Raw genomic sequence first — 24,933 nt, forward strand, 5'->3', positions numbered from 1 at the left:
GTTCATATCTTCTTCTTAATTTTAGTCGGGGTTTTTCTTACACTTTTATCTGACGAGAGACTGGAATCAAGGGGGTAGAATACCCTTTGGAATTGATAAACATGTCATTGCATTTGCATATTCATTTGCATATCTTGCATAATAGGTACCGCTGCAGTGTTCTCAGTTTGTTTGGTGTTCCATTAGCAGGATAGTTGACTTAGGCATTCACCGATACGGTACCCTCAGAAACCACCAAAGAGCAATGGAGAGCCTACAAGCAGAGCTCGCCGAGATGAAGATTCACATGAATCAGTTCATGGATGTGGTCTAGGGGATGGCTCAGGGACAGCAAGAGCTCAGGCAGATGATGCAGAGGAATCCCGCCACTACTCAACCAGAGACATTGACTGATCCTCCAGTTGGAGAGGTTAATGGACCCAGTGTCTAATATGTGTGGATTGTGCTACTCAGAGTGAAGGTTGTTTGAAGCTACAGCAGGGTATCCAGGCCCTGCTCGACAAAGGTATCCTCCAGGTTGAAGATTTGTCTGTCCAAGAGTCTGTGGAAGTGGTTGAGGGAGAGGTGTTTGAAGATGCTACTGATGAATTCGTAGATGTTGTTCCTACTGATTCTGTAATCCATGATAATGTATTTAATTTTGCTGATGTTGTTGCTGATATCGCAAACTATATGGTTGATTCTGATGTAATTGAACTTGATTCCGATGTTTCGGATGTTTATGTTTCAATGAATGAGATTTCAGAGTATGACTATGATGTTGATACTATCACCATTTTCTACCCAACTAATCAGATCAATGTACCAGAAGCGCAACCAGTGCCACCAGCGCGGCCGTCCACTATGACTATCACAACCCCTGGTCCTTTACCTTTCACCAGCAAAAGGGCCATTCCTTGGCATTATGGGGGGAGTGTATACACGCACGATCATGGGGTGGAACGGCCGCTGAAGGTAGAAGAGGGTCGGAAGTTTGAACTTGAAGTTGAAGGTCCCACAGTGGACAATGTTGGTGGAATCGGGCGATTCACCAGGAGTGGTAGACTGTTCTCACCACCCATTACCCAAACTGATAGTGATGATGCTGCGGCGAAAGCCAAAGGCAAGCAAGTCGTGAATGAGGGTGCCTCTACACCCCAGGCTGGTTCTGAGCCCACTTTTGCGAAGGATGTGGACGAGCTCTTGAGGATCATAAAGAAAAGCGACTACAAGGTAGTTGATCAGTTGATTCAGACCTCGTCCAAGATATCCATTCTCTCACTCCTATTGTGTTCGGAGGCGCACAGGGAGGCACTGCTGAAAGTCCTAAATGCTGCATATGTGCCTTAGGAGATCTCAGTGAACAAACTAGAAGGAATCGTTGCAAATGTTCATGCAGGCAACGGGCTAGGTTTTACTGATTCTGACTTAACACCAGCTGGACGCAACCATAACAAGGCTTTGCACATCTCGATGGAATGCAAAGACACCGTGTTATCTCATGTTCTGGTGGATACAGGTTCCTCTCTCAATGTGCTACCCAAGAGAGCCCTGTCAAGGTTAGAAGTAGAGGGTTTGGTCCTGAAGCCTTCAAATCTTATTGTGAGAGCCTTCGACGGTTCTAAGAGGTCGGTGTTCGGAGAGGTAGAATTGCCAATTCAGATTGGATCACAAACCTTCAACACCGTCTTCTATGTGATGGATATCAGCCCTTCCTATAGTTGCCTGCTGGGTCGTCCTTGGATCCACAACGCTGGGGCAGTCTCTTCAACTTTACATCAGAAGATTAAATTCCCAGTCGATGGAAGGATTATCACCGTTTGTGGTGAGGAGGATATTCTGGTCAGTAACCTGTCTACATTTAAGTATGTAGAGGTAGAAGGTGAATTTCATGAGACCCTATGTCAAGCCTTTGAGGCAGTTCAGATCAAGGACGCAACTCCGGTGGAAGAAGTTAAAACGGGTGCCTCTATCTCATCCTTCAAGCAGGCACAGGCCTTGGTAGATTTGGGTGTTGCCCCCGGTTGGGGACATCTGTTGGTGTTACCAACAAAAGACGACAAATTCGGGATTGGGTATCAGCCAGCTCTGACTTCTACAACTTCAACACTTCAGACTCGTCAGGGGCCGATTACTTTCTCCAGCGCTGGCATCATTCAGTATGGCCAGGTCTCTGCGGTCAACGGTGAAGATGGGGATAGTGATTGCGACATCGATAATTGGGTGCGTCCGAGGATCCCGGGTGAAGTCATCAACAATTGGTCCTCCGAGGGGATTGTCCAAGTCACTTTTCTGGAGGAGTAATTTTCTTGTTTATTCATGCATGTCTAAGACTTATGTTCCGCCAAGGGTGTAATGACTCATTGTAGGGCTCATCTCTGCGAATACCTGCATTTTTTATCATCAATAAAGGACGTCTTTTTGCATTCAAATATTTTGTTCACTGTCTTTCTATTTTTGCAGTTTTTAAAAAATAAAAAAATACATTTTGGAAATGTTTTGTTAGTTGTCACTTCTTGTTCACACTCATAAGCACATACCATCACTCATGCAGATGCACATCCCTGGATCCTATTGATAACGGTTATGCTATGGCTCGCTTCGACTTTGAAAATCCAATCTTTCAAGCTGAAGAAGAGGGTGATGAAGACTGTGAACTCCCTGAAGAACTTACCAAGCTATTAAAGCAAGAGGAAAGGGTCATTCAACCGCATCAAGAGTCTACTGAAGTGATTAATCTCGGCACCGAGGACGTCAAGAGAGAAATCAAGATAGGGGCTGCTTTGGAAGATAATGTGAAGAAGGGGTTGATTGAATTGCTGCAAGAGTATGTTGACATTTTTGCTTGGTCTTATCAGGACATGCCAGGGCTTGACACAGACATCGTGGTACACCGCTTGCCTCTCAAAGAAGGTTGTCCTCCGGTCAAGCAGAAGCTCAGAAGAACAAGACCAGAGATGGCTGTCAAGATAAAGGAAGAAGTGCAAAAACAGTTGGATGCAGGGTTTCTAGGAGTCACCAATTATCCGCCATGGGTTGCAAACATCGTTCCAGTACCTAAGAAGGATGGAAAGGTACGGATGTGTGTCGACTATCGGGATCTGAACAGAGCTATTCCTAAAGATGATTTCCCATTACCTCACATCGACGTTTTGGTGGATAACACGGCTCAGTTCTCGGTATTCTCCTTCATGGATGGCTTTTCTGGCTATAATTAAATCAAGATGGCACCATAAGACATGGAGATGACAACATTCATAACCCCATGGGGCACCTTCTGCTACAAGGTGATGCCGTTTGGTCTGAAAAATGTTGGGGCAACATATCAACGAGCTATGGTAACTCTTTTCCACGATATGATTCATCATGAAATCGAGGTTTATGTTGATGATATGATTGCCAAATCTCAGACAGAAGAAGAAAATTTGGTGAATCTGCAGAAACTGTTTGAGCGTTTGAGAAAATTCAAGCTGAGGCTTAATCCGAACAAGGGCACTTTCGGGGTGAGATCTGGAAAACTGTTGGGTTTCATTGTTAGCGGAAAAGGGATTGAGGTGGATCCCGCCAAAGTAAGAGCAATACAAGAAATGCCTGAGCCAAGAACAGAAAAACAAGTCTGTGGTTTCTTAGGGAGGTTGAACTACATTGCAAGGTTCATCTCTCACCTAACAGCCACGTGTGAGCCAATATTCAAATTGTTGAGAAAAGATCAGGCCATCAGTTGGAATGATGATTGCCAAAGGGCTTTCGAGAAGATAAAAGAATATTTGCATAATCCTCCTATCCTTATGCCTCCAGTCCCAGGGAGACCGCTAATTATGTACTTGACAGTACTTGATAATTCCATGGGTTGTGTTCTCGATCAACACAACGAGACAGGTAGGAAAGAGTATGCCATCTACTACCTGAGTAAGAAATTCACAGACTGCAAATCGAGATACTCAATGCTTGAAAAGACATGTTGTGCACTTGCATGGGCTGCTAAGCGTTTGAGACAATATATGCTGGCTCACACAACCTTATTGATCTCCAAGATGGATCCAGTCAAGTATATATTTGAGAATCCAGCTCTCACCGGAAGGGTTGCTCGTTGGCAAATGGTACTGACAGAGTACGACATCCAGTATACATCCCAGAAAGCCATCAAGGGGAGTATTCTGTCAGACTATCTTGCTCAACAACTGGTTGAAGATTATGAGCCGATGAAGTTTGATTTTCCAGATGAAGACATCATGTTCCTCAAGATGAAAGACTGCGAAGAGCCAGTTGTTGAGGAGGGACCTGATCCAGACGAAAAATGGACTTTGTTGTTTGATGGGGTTGTCAATGCCAGAGGAAGTGGAATTGGTGTTGTCATTACTACTCCGAAAGGTGCCCACATGCCTTTCACTGCTCGTCTTACTTTTGAGTGCACCAATAATGAAGCTGAGTATGAAGCCTGTATCTTGGGTATTGAGCAAGCCATTGATTTGAGAATCAAGACTCTGTACATCTTCGGAGACTCATCTCTAGTGATCAATCAAGTGAATGGTGATTGGAACACCCTCCAGCCCAATCTGGTCCCCTACAGAGATTACACGAGAAGACTGTTGAATTTCTTCACAACACTAAAGTTGTATCATATACCTCGTGATGAGAACCAGATGGCAGATGCTCTTGCTACTCTGTCCTCCATGATCAAAGTGACTCGGTGGAACTATACTCCCAGGATCGACGTTATACGCCTTGATTGGGCCGCGTATGTGTTTGCTGCTGAACTGGTAGTTGATGACAAGCCTTGGTATCACGACATCAAGTGCTTTCTGAAGAATCAAGAGTACCCTGCAGGGACATCCAACAATGATAGAAAGACTTTGAGAAGATTGGTGGGCAGTTTCTTCTTGAACAAAGACGATGTGCTGTATAAGAGAAACTTCGACATGGTCTTGCTCAGATGCGTGGACAGACACGAAGCAGACATGTTAATGCAGGAAGTTCATGAAGGCTCCTTCGGTACTCATGCCGACGGACATGCAATGGCTAAGAAATTGTTGAGAGCAGGTTATTACTGGATGACCATGGAATCTGATTGTTTCAAATATGCTCGAAAGTGCCATAAAATACATGTGCCGCCAAATCCTTTGAATGTGATGTCTTCGCCGTGGCCTTTTTCTATGTGGGGCATCAATATGATTGGAAGGATTGAGCCGACCGCCTCCAATGGGCATCGCTTCATCCTTGTTGCCATCGACTATTTCACCAAGTGGGTCGAAGCAGCGTCATTCGCGAATGTCACCAGACATGTGGTTGCCCGATTCATTAAGAAAGAAATCATTTGTCGCTATGGGATTCCTGAAAGAATCATTACTGATAATGGTTCTAATCTCAATAACAAAATGATGAAGGAGTTGTGCCAGAACTTCAACGTTCAGCATCACAATTCTTCCCCTTATCGCCCTAAGATGAACGACGCTGTTGAGGCAGCAAATAAGAACATAAAGAAGATTGTGCAGAAGATGGTCGTCACGTACAGAGATTGGCATGAGATGCTACCCTTCGCCTTGCATGGGTACCATACTTCAGTACGTACATCGACCGGGGCAACCCCTTACTCCCTTGTGTATGGTATGGAAGCAGTCCTACCTGTTGAGGTGGAGATTCCTTCTCTAAGAGTCCTGTTGGATGTCAAGTTAGACGAAGTTGAATGGATTAGGACAAGGTTCAATGAGTTGAGTCTTGTCGAAGACAACCGAATGGAAGCCATTTGTCATTGGCAGTTGTATCAGAGTCGGATGAAGAGAGCCTTTGATCGGAGAGTGCGTCCTCGATGTTTCCAAGTTGGAGATTTGGTGTTGAAAAGGATCCTTCCTCCTCAAATAGATCACAGGGGCAAGTGGAATCCTAACTATGATGGACCGTATATTGTTACCAAGGTTTTCGATGGTGGGGCCTTAATGCTTGCAACTATGGATGGTGAAAACTTCACTTCCTCTGTGAACTCAGACGCAGTTAAAAAATACTTCGCATAAAATAGACCCGCTGGACAATAAAAAGAATAGTCCAGGCAAAAAATGGGCATCCCGACGAACCAAGAAAATGAAAAGGTTCGGGCAAAAATTAGGGATTAAAAAATGAAAAGATTGTACACCCGGTAAGTTGAAAACCTGAAAGGGCAACTTAGGCAAAAATGGGTATCCCGGTGGATTGAAAACCCGAAAAGGGCGATCCAGGCAAAAGTTAGGGATTAAGTGAATGACTGCGTTCTGAGTAGTTCTGAATCTCATCTCGTGTCGATAATTGGAAACTTTCGAAAGGTAGGAAACATTCCAATCACTCTTTTCAGAAAGCTGATCATCTGGAGGATCTTGAAGACGAGCGAGTCATAGCAGAATTGGAACCCGATAGAAATCCATTTCACATTGTCGTTAGATTAATTTCTGTTTTTTATCTTTTGTGCGATTACCTCTTTCCATGGATTGCTTCCTGATGTAAATGCCTATTCAGATGCCACTCGATCAATAAAATCATGTTATTCAGTACATCTCTGTGTTCATTTTTATTTTTACTGTTTTGTTTACAAAAATGACGTCCGAATTTTTGATAAACATTGCATCATGAAACATAAGAGCTTTACAGGTACACGCTCAATAAACATTTAAAATTGCTGCAAATTTTAATTGCTTTGGATCGTCTATTCAGAATAGGTACACTCGGGGCATTTCCTTAAGGTCCTCATCAAATGATCGCGGATGTTTTCCCTCAACAGTTGGAATTTGGTATATTATCCCTGCAGAGCTGGTCCGAGCGTTGGATTCTTCAATCCCCAGCAGGTTATCACTATTGTACTTCCCCAAGCAGGTGCTTCAGATTATACGCTCCCCAGTAGAGTTGACAGTGTCAGACTGTATATCCCCAACGGAGTTGACAATGCCAGACTGTATCTTCCCAGCAGAAGCAGCTGCTCCTTAGAGTTCGATGCCAGATTGATAATCCCAATGCCAGACCATGGTCTCTTTCCTTGAAGCAGAATCTCGGTACCGTATCGGTGTTTGCTTCCCCTGTTGAGTCGTCTCTCTCGCAGATTATGGTTGCCAGAACCACTGTCGCTTTCTTCAACAGCAAGTTTTCAGTGTCGTTCTCTCCTCAGTCAGAGCCTCGGTATTTTGTTATTTGCCAGAACACCGTGTGACGGGTCATTTCCCCACAACGTTCTTTGTGTTGTGAATCTCCAAAAGCCTTGCCAGGGTCTAGAAGATGGTGATCATTTCCCCAGCAGAGTTCCTTGCCTCGGCTTGGCGTTCTCTCTAATCAAGCATTTCACATCCCTGCATGTAGAACCATATTGCATTGCATCCTCCCAAATTGCATAGCATTTCCATTTTCATGGAGCATTACGCCATTGAAAAATTCAAACATACGCATGTAAAGCATAAGGCATTCTCGGCATCCCAAGTGATAAGCCAGAAATTGTTTCCAGTACTCAGACTGAAGGTTGTTCATGACTTATTATCCCCATCATAGGCCGTTGGCCCACGCGCCGCCTCAATTATCATTTTTCTTATTTCCGCCGATGCTAACAGACACGAAAGATTTCCGGTATTCAGACTGAAGTGGCATTCAGGCCAGTTTTCCGGTATTCAGACCGAAGTGGCATTCAGGCCAGGTTTCCAGTATTCAGACCGAAGTGGCATTCAGGCCAGATTTCCGGTATACAGACCGAAGTGGCATTTAGGCAAGATTTCCAGTATTCAGACCGAAGTGGCATTCAGGCCAGTTTTCCGGTATTCAGACCGAAGTGGTATTCAGGCCAGGTTTCCGGTATTCAGACTGAAGTGGCATTCAGGCCAGGTTTCCGGTATTCAGACCGAAGTGGCATTCAGGCCAGGTTTCCGGTATTCAGACCGAAGTGGCATTCAGGCCAATTTTCCGATGTTCAGATCGAAGAAGTTTCTGACATTCAGGTCGACGCAACTTGTGGCATTCAGGCCAGTTTTTCCGGTATTTAGACCGAAGTGGCATTCAGGCGAGCCTCTCGGTGTTCAGACCGATATCAATAATCTCATATCTTCTGATGCTCAGATCGAAGTCATTTCCAGTATTCAGACTGATGAGCGGCATTTAGGCCATGGTTATTTCAGTGTTACCATTTATTTTGGTATCCAGGTTAACATTCTTTTTCGGTATTCAGACCGACTCTCACCGTACCAGACGGATTCTTCTTTCAAGACCACCTTTTTTCCGATTCTGACAGGCATTGTTACTTCACCTCACTTCAGTGCAAATTTTCAGGCTTTTATTGTATTCAATCCCTTGATACCTCGAATGTGCGAAAGCCGCTGCTTTCTTCTTTTCGGGTCTCCAGTTGATTGAATATGGGCAGTTGTAGCACCTCAAATTTTCCCCCTCATTCTTGCACTCATTTTCAGGTCATTTAACATTTCATATTGCATTGCATCATATCAATCAGAATCAGATCTAAGAAGCTTGAACGTCATCCAAGACACTTTGTGGGTTCCATCTGGGTGGTCAGTCAACACAAGGGAATGACTTGAATTACTTCCAACATGTTCAAATGGGGTCTATTCATCAGTCAAAATGCTAATCTCGAAGGAGCAAAAGTCTGTGCCTGAGCTGTCATGCTCGCTAGGCGAGCAGCATGGTTCGCTTAGCGAATTTGAACTGTCATGCTCGCTAGGCGAGCAAATTCTTCGCTAGGCGAAGCGCACGCGTTTTAAAAATATAACAGAAAAATCTTGGACTTGGACCTCTCTCATTTGAGCCCACAAAGCCACGAAAATCAGGTTATAAATTCTAGACTCCCATCTCCAAAAAGAGGAGAAGCTGACCTAACCCTAAGAGAGAAAAAGAGAGAAGAGCTAACAAAATTCAGAGCAACCTCCAGAGACTGAAGGGAACTCATTTGCAAAGAACCAATTCCCTCTCATATAAACCCTAAGATTGTTCTGCAAACCAACAGTGCAATTCAATTTCTTTCGGTCTCTCCAGTCAGGTTTGCCCTATCTCCATTACTTTACGCTTTCAATTTGAAATTTCTGAATGTATGAGGTATTATGGTTGAATCCGGGAGAATGGGTATAGTTAGGTTTCACATGTGGGTTTAGATATGCATGAATGTGTAAAACAATGCCTTGAATGTTTGACCACTTAATTTCTGAAATCGTACTGTTATCCATGGAAAATCCAGAACCCGCAGGCATTCGCTAGCCGCATTGCTAGGCGAGCCTGCAGCGACGCTTCGCTAGGCGAAGTAGTAGCGATCGCGACAGTAGTCGTTTTTTTTTTCAGTTTGCTCCAAACTGTGTTGTGTTCGTTATGACATGCTTTCTATTGCATCTGTGCGTCGGTTACTGGACACTGTGGTTGTTATGTCTCTTTCATTTGGTGCAACTCCTGCTTGCACCCCATCTTGTTATTCTAACCTGTTTGTAGAGTTTTTGTGAGGGCTCACAGGACTCATGAGGAGATAGCTTGGTATTCCACTTTATTTGTGGGATAACACTTGGAGATTTATTCCGATTACTTGTACTGACTTGCTTTCTTTGACGATGCCAGCTTGAGAGATCTCTGGGTTTCTCGTTCCCTTAGTTGCTGTTACTTCAGATCTTTATCTGTGTGGTACTTTTACCTCTTTCCCGCATTTTACCGCTTTCTTAGCTGGAAGACCTCAATAGGAGGCAATGTTTTCTTTAGTTTGTTTACTTTTGTACCCAAAGACCTCCAAGAAGAGGCACCAGTGCTAAAGACCTCCCCGAAGAGGCAATTGACGGATAAAAGGGATTAGTAGTCAATCCCCCGTTATTCAGTGTGTCGTTCTTTATGCTCGCACTACGTGTCGATGCTTCAAAACCAAAGCCCAAGATCTTTTGTCCGGTCGTCAGTGGAGAGGGTTCCGCCTTTCTGAATCCCCACTTCTTGTCATGAGCTCACCCTATCCAGGGTTAAGAGCTATGAGGTCTTATCCTCATTACCCTTCTGACTGCTCACCCTGACGTTCAATGTCAGTGGTTAAGAGCCCATTTGATTACCTTTCCATGGCTTGTTTATCGAGGTTGATATGACCTCTCTTGACTAAAGCCCTACCCATGTATGTTTGAGCCTCCTTGTTGGCTGTTTACTTTATGCATGTTTGTTTTGTATGGTGGGATCGTCTCCCCATAGGATTGCTAGGCTTCGTATAGTCTCTCGTTTGCATGTCAATTAAGGTAGCACGGTTCCTTCGTCTAGGACTTCCTTTTTGCATGAGCATTCCTAAAACACAAACAAACTCATTGATTTTTCTTCTCCTGAGAACACGTTAACTCCTTCTACTACAGGCGAGTAAGTCTCCAAAGGTCGAGCATCCGGTAGATTGCGTAGTAACGTCGTTCATCTAAAAAACACAACCCTTAACCCGTAGTTAGACGAACTACGGCTTGCTCTGATTCTCATTCCAGATGAGATACGTAAGCATAAGACGCGATGTCTTAGCGAGCACACTCCTCTTTAACCCATAGTCAGCCGAGCTACGAAGACTCTAATTCTCATATTCAGATGAGATACGTATGCAGTGGATGCGACATCCGTGCGAGTCATTTTCTTTTGACCCCTTTTTTAGTAAATAGTACATTAGATAAACCCACACCATTAGACGAGAACAACAAGAGTGGATCCCGTAGAGTACTACGGATGCGTAGGGGTGCTAATACCTTCCCTTCGCATAATCGACTCCTGAACCCAAGATTTGGTTGCGAGACCTTGTCTTTTCCTTTCCTTTTTCCAGGTTTACTTCGAGCGTTTCCTTTCCCTCCTTTGGGATAAATAACGCACGGTGGCGACTCTTCTGTCATTTTCTTTCTTTTTTCGCCGGTTGTTTCGTTTCGCATTTAGGTTGCGACACAAAGGAGTGAACTAAGGATAAAACCTATAGATCATGTTCTAAAAAGTTCCCAAAGTCTTAATTCCATCTATCGGATATTACAGGTTAAGATGACTGACTCATCGACCCATAATATTCTCAAGAGAAACTCGTCTGAGTGTAGTATCGCGTAACAACTGTTATCAAGTCTACACTTGAACAGTTTCCGCGCTTGAGTAACTTCTCCAACAAGATATCTCACCAATTGATCAAATTTCTCAAGGGACACTTAAAATTTAATCATCTTAAGCATATATGATCTACCAAGAGCCTATAAAGTCAAGAGAATTAAAGGTTAGCAAGTTGGTCGATGGTGGTTGGCCAGATGAATTCATCTGATCAAAACTGGGTCTGCCTAGACCCTATCTCCTACAATTTTCACCATATGAAAATTATTCCAAAATAAAAGTTACTCTAAATGACATTCCAAACAACTTTCATGTTGAGACCTAGAGCTATTTTTGCTTGTAAAATCATTTTCTGTGTTGAAACATTATAGGTCATTTTGTCTAAACCCTAATTTGAAAGTCAAATTCCCAAGGCCATAACTTGCTCAATTTTTATGAGATGAAATATTTACATGTTGCACAATCAAATTCAAGACGTCTACTTCAACTTTTATGTTTGGAGTAAGATCTAATTCAACTTTTATGAGCATGTGATATGAGGCTACATTATAGGTCACTTTTGACCTATACCATTGAACAAGTGATTTTTCCAAACTTAAAAAATGCATAACTCTATCATTTCAAATCCAAATGACATTAAATTGGTGACCATTTTTAAGGTATTTGAAACATCTACAACTCTATTGAAGACACGTTTCTCATTTGAAGCTCACATAAAAAGTTAAACAAGGTGGAATATTGAGATATATGGCTTGACACTTAGAAAAAATTTCAACATGTTGAAATTTCCAAACTTTCACCTCAAAATTATTCAAGTTCCAAGCTCCAAACGGAAAAGTGTTGAACATAAAAGTTGTTCCTCTTGATCTAACCTTTCCAAAAAGTCCATGTTCATCCATTTTGGACAAGAAATGAATAGGTTACGCATGGCTTGAACATTGCATCATCATTTGGCAAGATTGAACTTCAAACATCCATGCACAATTGCCTAGCATTCCAACATGACGTCAACTTTGCTTACACTCAATTATGGATCAGATGGAGTGATTTCATGGGCCTGTACATGCCCATGCACTCATGCATCACACATTGCTAAATTTGGAAGTTCACTTCAAGTGTGCAAATATCAATTGAATTGGCTATAAATAAAGCTCCATATGTTCAGAATTTCACACACATTCGCACCAGCTTTGATCCCAAACCTCTAACCCTCTCATTCCAAAGGATAATCCTGAGAATTTCACTTGAAATTGAGTTTGAACTCTCACTGTTTTGAGATTCAAAACTCCAGGGATCCAAGACCTTTTGTGCATTCCATTCTACTTCTGCAAGCATTTGGAGTGAGATCAAGCATGAGCCAAGGCAAGAACAGTTGAATCCAGACCTACATTGAAGGTATTTTTCAGAATTTTTCATCTCTTCGATTCTCTCTCAATCTTGCTCAATTCTCTTGACTCTTTGGTTGTCTGAAGTCCTGCCAATGTAGGCAAGAAGATTGAGTTGCTTTGAGGCCAAATCGAAGCAACTCAGATCATGTACCTCAAATTTCAACTCCATGTATCTCTCAATATACTTGGAGTTAGGATGGACTGAGGTCAGATTCGTGCTCTACACCATTTTTTCTTTCAGACCATGTCCTCCTTTTTCATTTTTTAATGGTGATGAGTGAACTAGTCCAGCCAGGGTCGCCGGAGAAGACGACCGATCTTTGGACGTCGGTGATGTGCTGGCTTGGTTCTGAGCCATTGATCTCATTTGAATTGTTTTAATCACGAGCGTGCATTGTAATTACCTTTCCTGTGGCGCATTGACTCAAGACCATAATGGAAAACGCGCTGATGGCCACTTGATCTGCCACCGTAATTAATGAGGGAGACCTTTTGTCCTTTGACCTTGTTTGACCTATGATAAATCTCATGGCCATTTATTTGGTGTTTTGAGGAGGTTTTAGGAATTTAACAAACCTTATTCAATTTAAATGCTGTATTTTAGTAATTTTAATTGGAATAAATGCCAAATAATTTTGTTGACCAATTGTGATGACTTGTTGGTATTTGACTATTGTTGTTGGGCCTTGGTCAAGGTTGATTTGACTTTGTCAAGTTAATATCATTGGATTTAGAGGATTGATGGAATGTAAATTCCATCTCCCAAAATGAATGGGTGATATTAATTTGGTAAAAGTCCTCCCTTGATAAATTTGAGTTTTGATCCATTCCCCTCCCTCTTCATCTCATTCCCTAACTTTATGCATTCATCTCATTTGGTCTATGATATCTCAAAGTCCTAATGCTAGTTGATTGAAAAATTAACATGAGTATGGATGAAATTAGGCCACACCTTTTGCATATTCTTTTTGTGTGTGGTATGTTTCATGAGTATAGTTCATAATACTATGTCTCTAACATGCATTAACACCAAAATTCTATTGCCCAACCTCAAATAGTTGTGACTTCTACATAAGTCCAATTATGATTTCTTAACATAACACTAAATTTGTGACATAAAAGGCATAACATTCTAGTTAGTGAGATCGTAAGTCTCCGCTCTGTCATGGTATTGTGTGGAAACTTGGCCTTCTTTCCTTCCTTTGGAAGATGTTTTGGCTCAAGGGTTCATGCTTGTGATAAGTGGGTTCCAAAGAATGTCTAAGAATGAAAAGCAAAAACAAAACAATACTAACTTCTAACTCATTAACAACTAACTTTTAGTTTCAAGCCATTTACTTTAATGCCATTTAATTCTAGCTTTTATACATTTGCCATTATTCATATCATTCTAATTGTTTATGTTAATGCAATTTTTACTTTGTCCATTTGGACCATATTGTGTAATATATTTTGTTTTGTGTATACTTTGTTTGTTTGTGTGGTCTTTGACCATTAATGTACATAATAACAACAAAAACCTTAAAAAACTTTTGTGTGGACTGTTGGCTTGATCTTGGACAAATGGACATAGAACTTAGGCAACATTCCTATGCTAAAGGATTTGGCCAATGCCAACTTATTGAGAAACCAAGTGCTTACAATTTGAAACTTCATCTGGTACATCATTCAAGATTTCTCTGAGTTCATCTATAACATGACCATTGTGAAGCTGTTATTTTGAACCTGTGACTTGTGGAATTCATCTGTTACATGGGCTACCTTGGAGAAGATCATGGAGTGGATAAGCTTGGATGTGGTCATATTTATTTGATGCCTTGCTCTTCAAGATAATATAATTGTGCATTTGTGTGTTGCTTAATTCTAAAAGTCCAAGGGAATTCTGGGTTTCTATTGACATTCTTATCTATTGGATTGCTACCCATTTGGTCAGATATTTTGAACTCTAAACTTTTAATTTTGTATATAGGATAGTCTCTTCATCTTCTCCCCACTTCTTTAATTTCAAAATCGCTCCCTCCTTTTTTCAAAATCTTCTTTGATTGAACTTATTTTGTTCTAAACTTTGACCACTTTTGCAAAAAGGATAGAAACTTTGGCCTTATGCCATTGTATTTTCAAACTTCTTTTCTAAATCAAACCGGTAAATAGACTTAACTAGACTTGACTTAAACTTTCAAAAAGCCAAGAAAGAACTAACTCATTCAAACCATTTTTAGGCCTTTGTGCCTTTCAAATTTAATTTTTGTTAAAAGCAATGCACCCACTTTAAAATTTGTATCACGAACTACGAGGTTTTGATCCCTCATTTTATGTTGGTACGTAGGCACATGACCGAAGGTCTTGTCAAACAAAAAAATATAATTAAAGAATTCTTTTCTTATCCCCTCATTCTATTTGTTTGTAAACATCATTTTGTACAAAATACATATGCACACAAAAAGGGCTCCCTAGGAGTACCTAGGACACTTTGGATGCTAACACCTTCCCTCTGTGTAACCAACCCCCTTACCTGTAATATATGACCTTTTTATTAGTTTTGATTTGAAAACTTCTTACTTTTTGGGTTTTGTTCGTACTTTTCCCTTTCCCCTTGGAAACAATAAAAGCGCGGTGGCGACTCTTGTTATTTGATCTCTAGCTTGTCCATAGCTTGATGATCATGAATTTACTGCTACAAACCTGTATCAACAAACACATTGGACAATGCGTCCTTCTTGCGATTCATGAAATATGTAATGCCAAATTGTGATTCCTGCATTCTTTAGAAAGTTCTTCGTCACAGAAGCTCAAATTGTTATAAGAAGTGATGTTGGAAACAATGTGGTCAAATTGATCCACAATAACATCGTGTTCAACATAAGCATGTTCCAACACTTTGTACAATGCTTCTCTGTGTGCCTTAGAATTCATTAGCAATGATAACACATAGATTTTTTACGGTGTTTGGAGCAGTTGCTCCATAATGTTAAATTCACTTCTTTTGATTAGGCATAACATTTCATCATCATCGTTAGTCTTCAATTTGCTGGACTCACCAGACTGACACATTGGAGCACTAACCGGATTCACTACAGGAATCTCTGCCTTCTTACCCACTAAAACGTCTTCCACAGCCTTCGGGAATACCGAACTGAACACACTACCACTACGGGTCACCTTCGCAATATCTGCAATATTTCCCACTGAGTCCGCAACTGGTAGATGAACCTCTTGACCATTTTCAATCATTGTGGCCTTATACCGGTATGGCACAACTTTATCAGAAGAATAAGGGACAAAGCCCGCTAACCGTATTACCAACGACGATGATAACGCAAAAACATATCGTATATTTGGCTTAATATGCATTGCTTTTTACTTGATTAACACTTATTATTACGCAGTATTTTATGTTTATTTCAGGTATTTATTGAATAAGAGATGTATAGGCAAGAAAAGTGTAAAATAGGAAAAAGGAAAGAAAAAGAGAAGAAAATGGAGAAAAATAGGAAGGATGGCGCTCACCACACCAAATGAATGGTGGCGCCCACCACTTGGATGTGTGGCGCCCGCCATATGGCCTTAGGAAGTGATGGCGCTCACCTCACACAATGTGGCACCCGCCACAAGGCTTAGATACGTGACGCCCATCTCACAAAATATGGCGCCCGCCACGTAGACCACATTAGGGTTGTGGCAGCCGCCATCAACCCAGTCTTCCTTATTCCTCTCCATACTTTTCGCCACGACCTTCTCTTACTTTTTCAACCAACCACTCCCCACTAGTAGATATCCAATGCTACATTTAAGGAGAGTGGGGAGTATACATGGGAAGGTCGGTTTTTACGAAAAGGGGGGCATTTTTCCAGTCAGATTTTATTGTTAGAGTTTCTTACGCAGTTTCCTACTTTGTAAAAGCAATAAATTCTCCACATTGGGGACTATTGCAATTATTGTTTGAGCATCTGAATTTGATTGTAACAGTGTACCCAATTGCGAACGCGTGCTGGCATTATTTTATTTGAAGAATCAGTATTCATTCCAAGTTCTCGATTTATATTCCATTTTAATTACTTATGCCTTATTGTATGCTTAATTATCTAAATATCATGTTTGTTACCGGATCCATGTTCGGCTAAACCCCTAGGTATCGGTATGTAAAAACCGTCGAAATGACGCGATTCGTAAATAATTGGTGTCCGATTTTAGTTTCTTGTTTTATTCAAAACTGTTTTTCGTACGAGAGTACAAAGCAAACAAAGGTTATAGACAATAAGAACGAGAGTTTGAGATTTTAACCAGATAGCTGAAACTAGGCATTAATCCTAAACACAACGAGAGTGCTTTAGGATTAATTAGACTTTATTCATATTCAAAAATTACTTTTAAATTCATAATGAGACCGCGAGAGCCAAGCATTCTGGTTTAAGAGTATGGTCAGAGTCAATAAAAACGAGAGTGTGTGACAAAGTCCTTTTTATAAATAATTTCTACTGAAGAATATTTTGATCTTTAAGATTACACCAATTATCTATCGAATCCCCGAAGTTTGATGTGTTACATACCGATATCCCTTCATTAAATATCTTTATTAATATTTTGTTTACGTTATAGTTATTTCTCTTCATCCCTCCACTCTTAGAAAGATCTTCAGCCTTAGATTTACATAGTAAAGTAGATAATGATACGTTCAATTATCAGTCCTTTTGGGTTCGATAATCTTTAAAACTACGTGATATGACTGTGCACTTACAGTCACGATTCCCATAGACTTACTAAGTCACTCAATCAAGTTTTTTGCACCGGTGTCGGGGACTAATTTAGTCGATATCGTAACTCCAGTGTTGCGCAGTATAGACTAAGGCACTCTTTTCTCTATTACTATGTATCACCCAAATTTTCTCTATGATTATCACTCCCTATATTTTGAGGAATCGCAAGAATCTTATAAATTTGGCCTTGAAATATTAATGGAGGATTTCATTGCGACGCAAACTCACTATAGGATAGAATCTACGATGGAACACTTTGTGGATACACAAACTATTCAAAATGAAGAATTTATAAAACAAAGTCTTTATACCAATGAAACCATTAGGCAACTGAACACTGTGGTCAAGTCCCTCGTCACTCACAACGAGGCATTGAAGACTCAAATCTCCCTGCTTGCAGAGACGCCTCTAGGACCATTCCCTGAAAAACATGTGGATGATGTAACAAGCACTAGTGAAAAATATACCAAAAATTCTGAGGAGAGTGATAATGAGGAGGGTTCAGGTGAGAAAAGAGTAGAGATTGAGAAAGATCTACCAACACCACCCGAAAGGGACGTTATTGGTGAGGTAGAGAAGGAAGCACTATGTGTTATTCCTCCTCCCTATAAATCACCAATACCTTTCCCACGAAGGTCTATGGAAGTTAAGGTAGACCCCAAATCCAAAAGGTATGAGGAGCTATTGGAAAATATCCACACCAATGCACATTTATTTGAGATCCTGAATAAGAAGAGAAAATCAGAAGATCGTGAAACTAGGGAACTCATTAGTATAAAAAGGGGTAAGTTAGACTTTAAGGTGGTGGATGAAAAAATTGAACCCAAACCTGAAAAGCTAGCTCTTATGATAGAGCCAGAACCACTTTCACAAGTTCGGAAGGATACACTACATCGCAGAAGAAAGAAAAAGAAAAGGTGATGGATATGAGAGATGTCTTGATAAGTGGCCATGGATATCGAGGATAATTTAAAGTTTGATCGAGGATTCATCCTCGAAAGAACCACCATGAGTACTTACACTCCTGAGTCGTCGCGCTATCGACGTAAAACATAGCGAATATTTCTTATTTTATTAATGTCATTTTTTTATCTATCCATTTCTTCTTTCTTATGTTTTCATAAATTCAATCGGTATCTTTCTTTATTACTAACCATTACTAACTTAATTCCACTATCTACTTAAATTTATCTAGCTACTGACCATCACGATGCAACAAGTAGACTACATGAGTATATTCTTCAGAGGCAGAGGTCAAGGGAGACGCTTTGAGGCTTTAGCTCAAAGAGAAATGGCACTAACCATATACCCAGATGGACGTACTATGACCAAGTTAGGTATAAGAGACAATATGTTATACTATGAAAAGAAAATTTAGTTGCTACCATAGGTTAACTTTAGAATTCCTAAGCTCCCTAGTTTACTTGCCAAACTATGGTATGGGATTTAACAAAGGCCTCATCACCTTTAGGTTGTTCAATATCGAGTATCACTACACTCATAGAGAAATAGCTGAACTCCTACGATGCCCTAGTTGTAACACCCTAAACCCCACACATAATTTATCACATAAATTGAATATAAAATAAAATCATATAGGGTGTCACACATTCATAACACACATGACCTGCTCCGTAACACGAGTTTCAATAATAAATTTCAATACACACATTTGTAATAAGGATCTTTACACGACATCCTACTTATCTGAATCATACCTGGGACGTTTACACGACATCCTTCTCATCTGATCGGTATTATATATTCACAAAATAAGACATTCATAACTTGTCACTGCATGCTCACTTCCATTTTTAAGTATCATCACGGCGGAATTATCATCACAATCAACTCAACATCTTAAGAATTCTCAACAACAAAATTAGTCTTATGACTTCAACATGATCAAACATAAGGAATAATGTAAGCGTTTAACCTAACCCGATGTTACATGATCAGAGCAAGATACCACTAGTAAAAGCGACAAAATAAAGAAGTAATCCAAGAGCTACCTTCCACTTACTTCAGCAATACTACTCTTGAGTCTCTGCACGATGCCCATGTAAAGGCAACATTAAAATAGAAGGGGTGGGAATTCATTTCAATAATAATGATATAGAATGAAGAATAGAGGACAACATCTACACAATCATGCACAACAATATATCACATTCTTACATCCAAATCATAATCAACATCATACACGACAAATTCTCAATTATCATCATCATCATACCAAACCACATCTCATTTATCATTAACATCATATGCAACATCTCATCCAACAACACATCAATAATAACCAATACAAATGCAACACTTATGAAATGTACTCAACACCGACTCAACATGCACATGGTACCAAAATGAACACTCAGGTTCATCTCACTCCATGATCCCCACCATAGGATCGATTCCCTCTTGGAACCGGAGCATACCCAAATCGCTACCATCACCATAGGTAACGCTTCACTAATCCCCCATAATAGGAATTAGCTACTCGCACCCGATCCATCACCATGGGATCGAGGCTCACCAAAAATCGTTACCATCACTATGCCAAACAAGGGATTAGACAGCGCTTTTTTTGACATTAGACAGCGCTTAAAAGCGCTGGCTATACTGGCGCTGGTATAGGTCTTAGACAGCGCTTAATTTACTAAAAAAGCGCTGGCATAGGGGGGGTTTAGACAGCGCTTTTTCAGTAAAAGCGCTGTCTAAAACCCCCCTATGCCAGCGCTTTTTTAGTTAATTTCATGTTGAAATTAACTAAAAAAGCGCTGGCATAGGGGGGGTTTAGACAGCGCTTTTACTGAAAAAGCGCTGTCTAAACCCCCCCCTATGCCAGCGCTTTTATTAAAAAAGCGCTGGCATAGGTGGTTAATTCAACAAAATATAGTGTAAAAAAGCGCTGGCATAGGGTGGGCTATACCAGCGCTTTTACAGAAAAAGCGCTGGTATAGCCCACCCTATGCCAGCGCTTTTTTACACTATATTTTGTTGAATTAACCACCTATGCCAGCGCTTTTTTGATAAAAGCGCTGTCTAAGGTCAAAATTAAAATGCCTTTACCAGCGCTTTTTGCCTAAAAGCGCTGTCTAAGACTCCAAATTTTGGAGGATATTTTTATACGTTTTCACCACATTATTTAGCACCTGTAAATTGCAAATTTCAGCAGATTTTCATAAATTGGAGCTTGAATCCAATCTATATGCACCTTATAGTTCAACACATTGTAGTTCTATCTTCTGAATATGCACATATACTTGAAAATCTATATGCATTATAAACACATTATAGTTCAACACAATATACTTCTAATTTCAGCAGTTTTTTGAGTATTTATATATATACTTGAAAATGTTTGCCTTTACAAAAAATCTACACATTTCTAATAACCTCCAAAAATGCTAATCAAAATGTATTTCAACACATTCTAGTTCTATCTTCTAAATATGCTATATAACCTGAAACAACACCAAATAAAGATTGTAGTAAGCAAATGGAATTCACTCAAAGTTATTCAGATCACATTCAAAATTAAAGTAAGAGTTCAATACCTCACAAAACCTGTAGCTCGATAATGAATTGACACAATTCCTCTTTAATTTCATCCAACTGATCTTTTGAGTAATAAGCACATCTATATTCATCAAAGTACTACATAATAATATAACATAGTATGATTTAGTTAAATCTATTTAATTATGAGAAATATGTGTTAAATATGAAAATAACTCATAAGTTAGAAATCCATACATCAGATGGAATATCTGTTCGATCCATAAGAAGAGTTTCTTTCATAAACCTCAACGTGTAATATCCACAATCTATATTATTACGCTGTCGAGGACACTACACATGGAAAAACAATATGGATAAATATCCTAAGTTTTATCATGTGTCATCACTAATATAATCAAAATTGTGATAATTAATATACCTCCACTCTATTCCATGTAATGTTATTGGCTTTTCTCTTTGGTACTTGAATTTTTCTTTGTGCTCGAACAGTTTTTATAATGCTATAATGAAATATAAACGAATATTTAGAACAATTCACATAAATAAATAAGTATACACACGAATATTGGGTTATTTGCACTTACGTGTCAACTATCGTCTTCATAGCAGGGTATGTTGTCCAATCATTGTGTAAAGAATCCAAATAATACACAATTTCTTTAAAAGGATTTATCGCGACCAACAACCAATGTCCACTGTAATAAAACAAATGTTAGATGGAAACTTTCTACACGACGTCAAAATATGAAAAATTATAACAGATGAATTTAGATTGAAGAACTAACCTGTCGCCGGTATTAAACGGTAAAAAGAACAACTTTTCTCTATCTGTGTCGGCCATAAAGCGCTCGACTACATACGTCCTGACTTCATCTGGTTTTCTTATCATTTCGGTTAAGTTCGTTTTCATGGGATTTAAGAATGAGAATCTTTGCTCCAACCCACGCGGACCCATCAATTTGTCATATAAATACCTTATATAAAAACATCATTAACATTTAGACTATTCATATGAAACGAGTAAATAACTTGTTCAAGAATTTAAACAAAGTAGATCGGATATACCTCATGTATGTGTTGATAACACCAACGCTTAATTGCGTATGATACAAAATTTGATCAAAATCCTCTTTACCCAATGGCTCGGCATACTCAAAACCAAAAATAGCTCCATCCATAGGTATTAAACGAACACATCCATCCGAAATATCTGTCGTTTCTAAATATGTATGGAGGCACGCTCTATACTTGGAAGGATTTTTCTTTTTAGCCCCGGTCCTCTTGGAAATTTCAGTCTTCTTAGCAACAGGAATCTAAATATCATATAATTAGTAAGGTGAAGTGTAAGATGACGAATTAACAGGAATCTAAATAGCATATAATTGTGATGTACCTCTTTTTGCGATGCAACTGACTCGATTTCCCGCGCAATCCCCTTATCTTTTGCTTTGGATTTTGTGGGAGTCTAATTAACATTAACATGTAAAAAATGTGTACGTAAAATGCGCGTAAAAAATTTGAATACCTAAAGGTTCATAATGGTTTTAAGCATACCTCATATCCTACGATAATGAGGTCTGTCGGCCATGCAACAAATGAACCTATGGCATCTCCCAATAAAGTTGCATCCGAAACATCGTCAGGATGTGGTAATAACGCATCCTTCTCCAAAGCAATATCAACCGAGACTTTCAAAGATCCAGTAGGGAGCGGTTTAGTGTGAAGTAATTCACCCAAATTGTTATGAACTTTCCCCTTGCCAACCATCCGATAAGTCGGTCTCGCTAAGTAGAGGTGACAAGGTGAAATGCCCTAAAACCAATAATAAATATGACATTTTTAATGTGTATATATGACAATTAAATAAATTAAGCTAATTTAATTTCATAATAAGATATATAATTACCTCTGGAATAGTCGGTTGAAAATTACAATTGATACTATCTTTGTCACTAGTATCTTTAAAACCCGCTGCTCGATCTCTTTCTCTTTCCTTTCTTAATTCAAGAACTTCAGCTTTTAATGCTTCCAAAGTTTGCTGCAGTTCTTTATTGCTAGGAGTCTTTTGTTTTTTAATATTCAAGGATTTTTGAGTGATCCCAAATCCCTTGCCCCTCACCCGACCAGAATACTCGGGAACATCTAATGCTCGACTCAGTATGCTCCTGCAATCAGTGTCTTCATATGGAACTATAGATTGAGATAGAGTCTCCTGAAAATCATATGAACATACACACAATAGTAATGTTATTGTCTTAAGTAAGTGTCAAAGTCAAAGTGTTCGAAATTGGACGATTCAAAAGTGTCAAAGTCAAAGTGTTATTGTCTTAAATAATGCTATACTTACACATTTCTCAAATATTTGTTGAACGTCTTCTTTAATCTTTCCATCCTTACCGACACGGGCTTCCTTCCACAAAACATGTGCCGGAAGAGATGTTTCAGAACTATTCTCCTTTGTTAACTACACATTAAGCATAATATGATTAAATATAACTCATGACAAAATATGATCAAATATAACAAGTATATCAATGCAATTTATAGATACTTACTATAGACTGCTCTAAGCGTCCATATCCAACACGCCCTTTTCTATAGGGATACGCCGGACTTGATGCTCTTTGCCGGTTTGTTTCACTTACACTCTTAAATTCTTGGGTTTTTCGTTTGGATTTAAACGTTTCCCATTCTTTAGGTGAAATCAAACTTGCATATTTAGATGGAAGCTCTGCATCAACAAAAGTACCTTCCGTATCCCTAAGAAAGGTGGTTGATAAAAAGGTTCTAAACCCTCTTAGTAACTTTCCGGCCAATTTGAGACAATGATCTCTTCTGTTTTCTTCGATGTCGAAACACCTCTACGAAAAACATACACACATTGCGTTAGTACAATTAATTTAAAGACATAATCGTCATTAAAAACAAATAACATCACATATGGTACCTTTATCTCACTCCATATTTTGTCTTTAGCTTCGTTCAATTGTTTATTTCTCCAATTATCACAAGTAATTGGAACTTCATTCCTTACCAATGCACCAATAAAACTTGTCAATGTTGAACCGTTAGGCTCAATTAGTTGTCCACCTTCGTTCCAATGCACTTTTATTAAAACGCCTCGATCTCTATCTCGAATAACTTTCTTCATAACCGTTATTCCACGTTTAATTTCCCTTTCCGCACCACCAACGGTCTCATCACCATGTGGGTGATCCTCGTTACTAGCCATCTGTAATAAAGAAAAACATAAACACAATATTAAGCAAATATGAATACAAATCAAGTAAGTGTCAAAGTCAAAGTGTATTGAATTGGACGAAAATTACATGGTAGCCTACAAACTCCGCGTTTATCATATAATTGCTTATATTATAAGTCATTTCTATGAAAAAAAGAAGAAGAGGCAATAAGTTACTACCTTTTAATTGTGGATGTCAACAAAGCTTGTTAGCAATAGTCCTCAATTGAGTCCTAAGGAAATGAACACCCTATAAAATAAACAACAGCTTATTAGACATTAAACAGATCAAGCAATGTATCAATCAGTCAGTAAAGTAATCAACTAAAGTACAAGCAATTCAAGTAGGGTAATATGTCAATCCAAAACTAGTTCAGCATTGTCAAAAACCAATTTAATACCAATCCAACTTAGAAAAATATTTTCCAAACCAGTCCAACACATTCAAGCAAATAACAAGTGTAGTTCAAATGTGCAATATAGTTCAGCAGTCCAACATAATTCAAGTTTAATCAGTTCAGTTTCATGGCATCAGAAAAAAAACAATTCAACAAGGTAAAATCACAAGCCAAGTCAATGCAGTTCCATTCAATTAACTTTGACTCACATCATTCCCATTCTAACAAGCTAGCCTTTCTTTAACTGTCTAACAGCTGACCTGCATTTTCTAAACTTGCATTTCAGTTTTTCATTCTAACACTAACCACACTAATTAACTATTTCATTAACACTAACACCATCTCCCTTTAATAGTTCTATCTAATCCTATCCAACTTACACGCCAATGCTAACAATCACATTTAACACTTGCTACAATTCATCATCAGTATAATAGAAACCTAATGGAAGCAAACACAAACCATCTCCCTTTGACATGGTGATTAATATCAAAAATATATACATTTGTTAACATACCACAAAAGAATCAACTGCCCTAACACACAAAAGAATCAACTGCCCTAACACAAGAGAATCAACTGCCCTAACACATGAACCACAAAAGAATCAACCCAGAAGCAAACCT

The 24,933-nt window shown here is 39.4% G+C and overlaps 1 protein-coding gene across 1 annotated transcript; it reads right to left on the minus strand.

Moving 5' to 3' along the window:
• Nucleotides 1-21,380: 21,380 nt before the first annotated feature.
• LOC127138288 (uncharacterized) lies at nucleotides 21,381-24,303 on the minus strand. The gene is made up of 9 exons (XM_051064707.1): nucleotides 24,090-24,303; nucleotides 23,616-23,900; nucleotides 23,224-23,529; nucleotides 23,016-23,132; nucleotides 22,575-22,880; nucleotides 22,223-22,480; nucleotides 22,062-22,133; nucleotides 21,734-21,981; nucleotides 21,381-21,642 (listed from the first exon to the last, which is right to left on the minus strand). Exons 2-9 carry the CDS (start codon nucleotides 23,898-23,900, stop codon nucleotides 21,396-21,398), a joined length of 1,839 nt encoding a protein of 612 aa, XP_050920664.1. The 5' UTR covers nucleotides 24,090-24,303; the 3' UTR covers nucleotides 21,381-21,395.
• Nucleotides 24,304-24,933: the final 630 nt, after the last annotated feature.

This window comes from Lathyrus oleraceus, chromosome 1, assembly GCF_024323335.1.
Source record: "Lathyrus oleraceus cultivar Zhongwan6 chromosome 1, CAAS_Psat_ZW6_1.0, whole genome shotgun sequence".
NCBI lineage: Eukaryota > Viridiplantae > Streptophyta > Magnoliopsida > Fabales > Fabaceae > Lathyrus > Lathyrus oleraceus.

Bases quoted from the DNA above. Each gene is read 5' to 3' on its own strand.
- LOC127138288 (XM_051064707.1), bottom strand. From the start codon at position 23,900: ATGGCTAGTAACGAGGATCACCCACATGGTGATGAGACCGTTGGTGGT. The intron at 23,133-23,223 runs GTAAGTATCTAT...CTTAATGTGTAG, and splicing joins GACGCTTAGAGCAGTCTATA to TTAACAAAGGAGAATAGTTC. The intron at 22,481-22,574 runs GTAATTATATAT...TATTGGTTTTAG, and splicing joins TTCAACCGACTATTCCAGAG to GGCATTTCACCTTGTCACCT.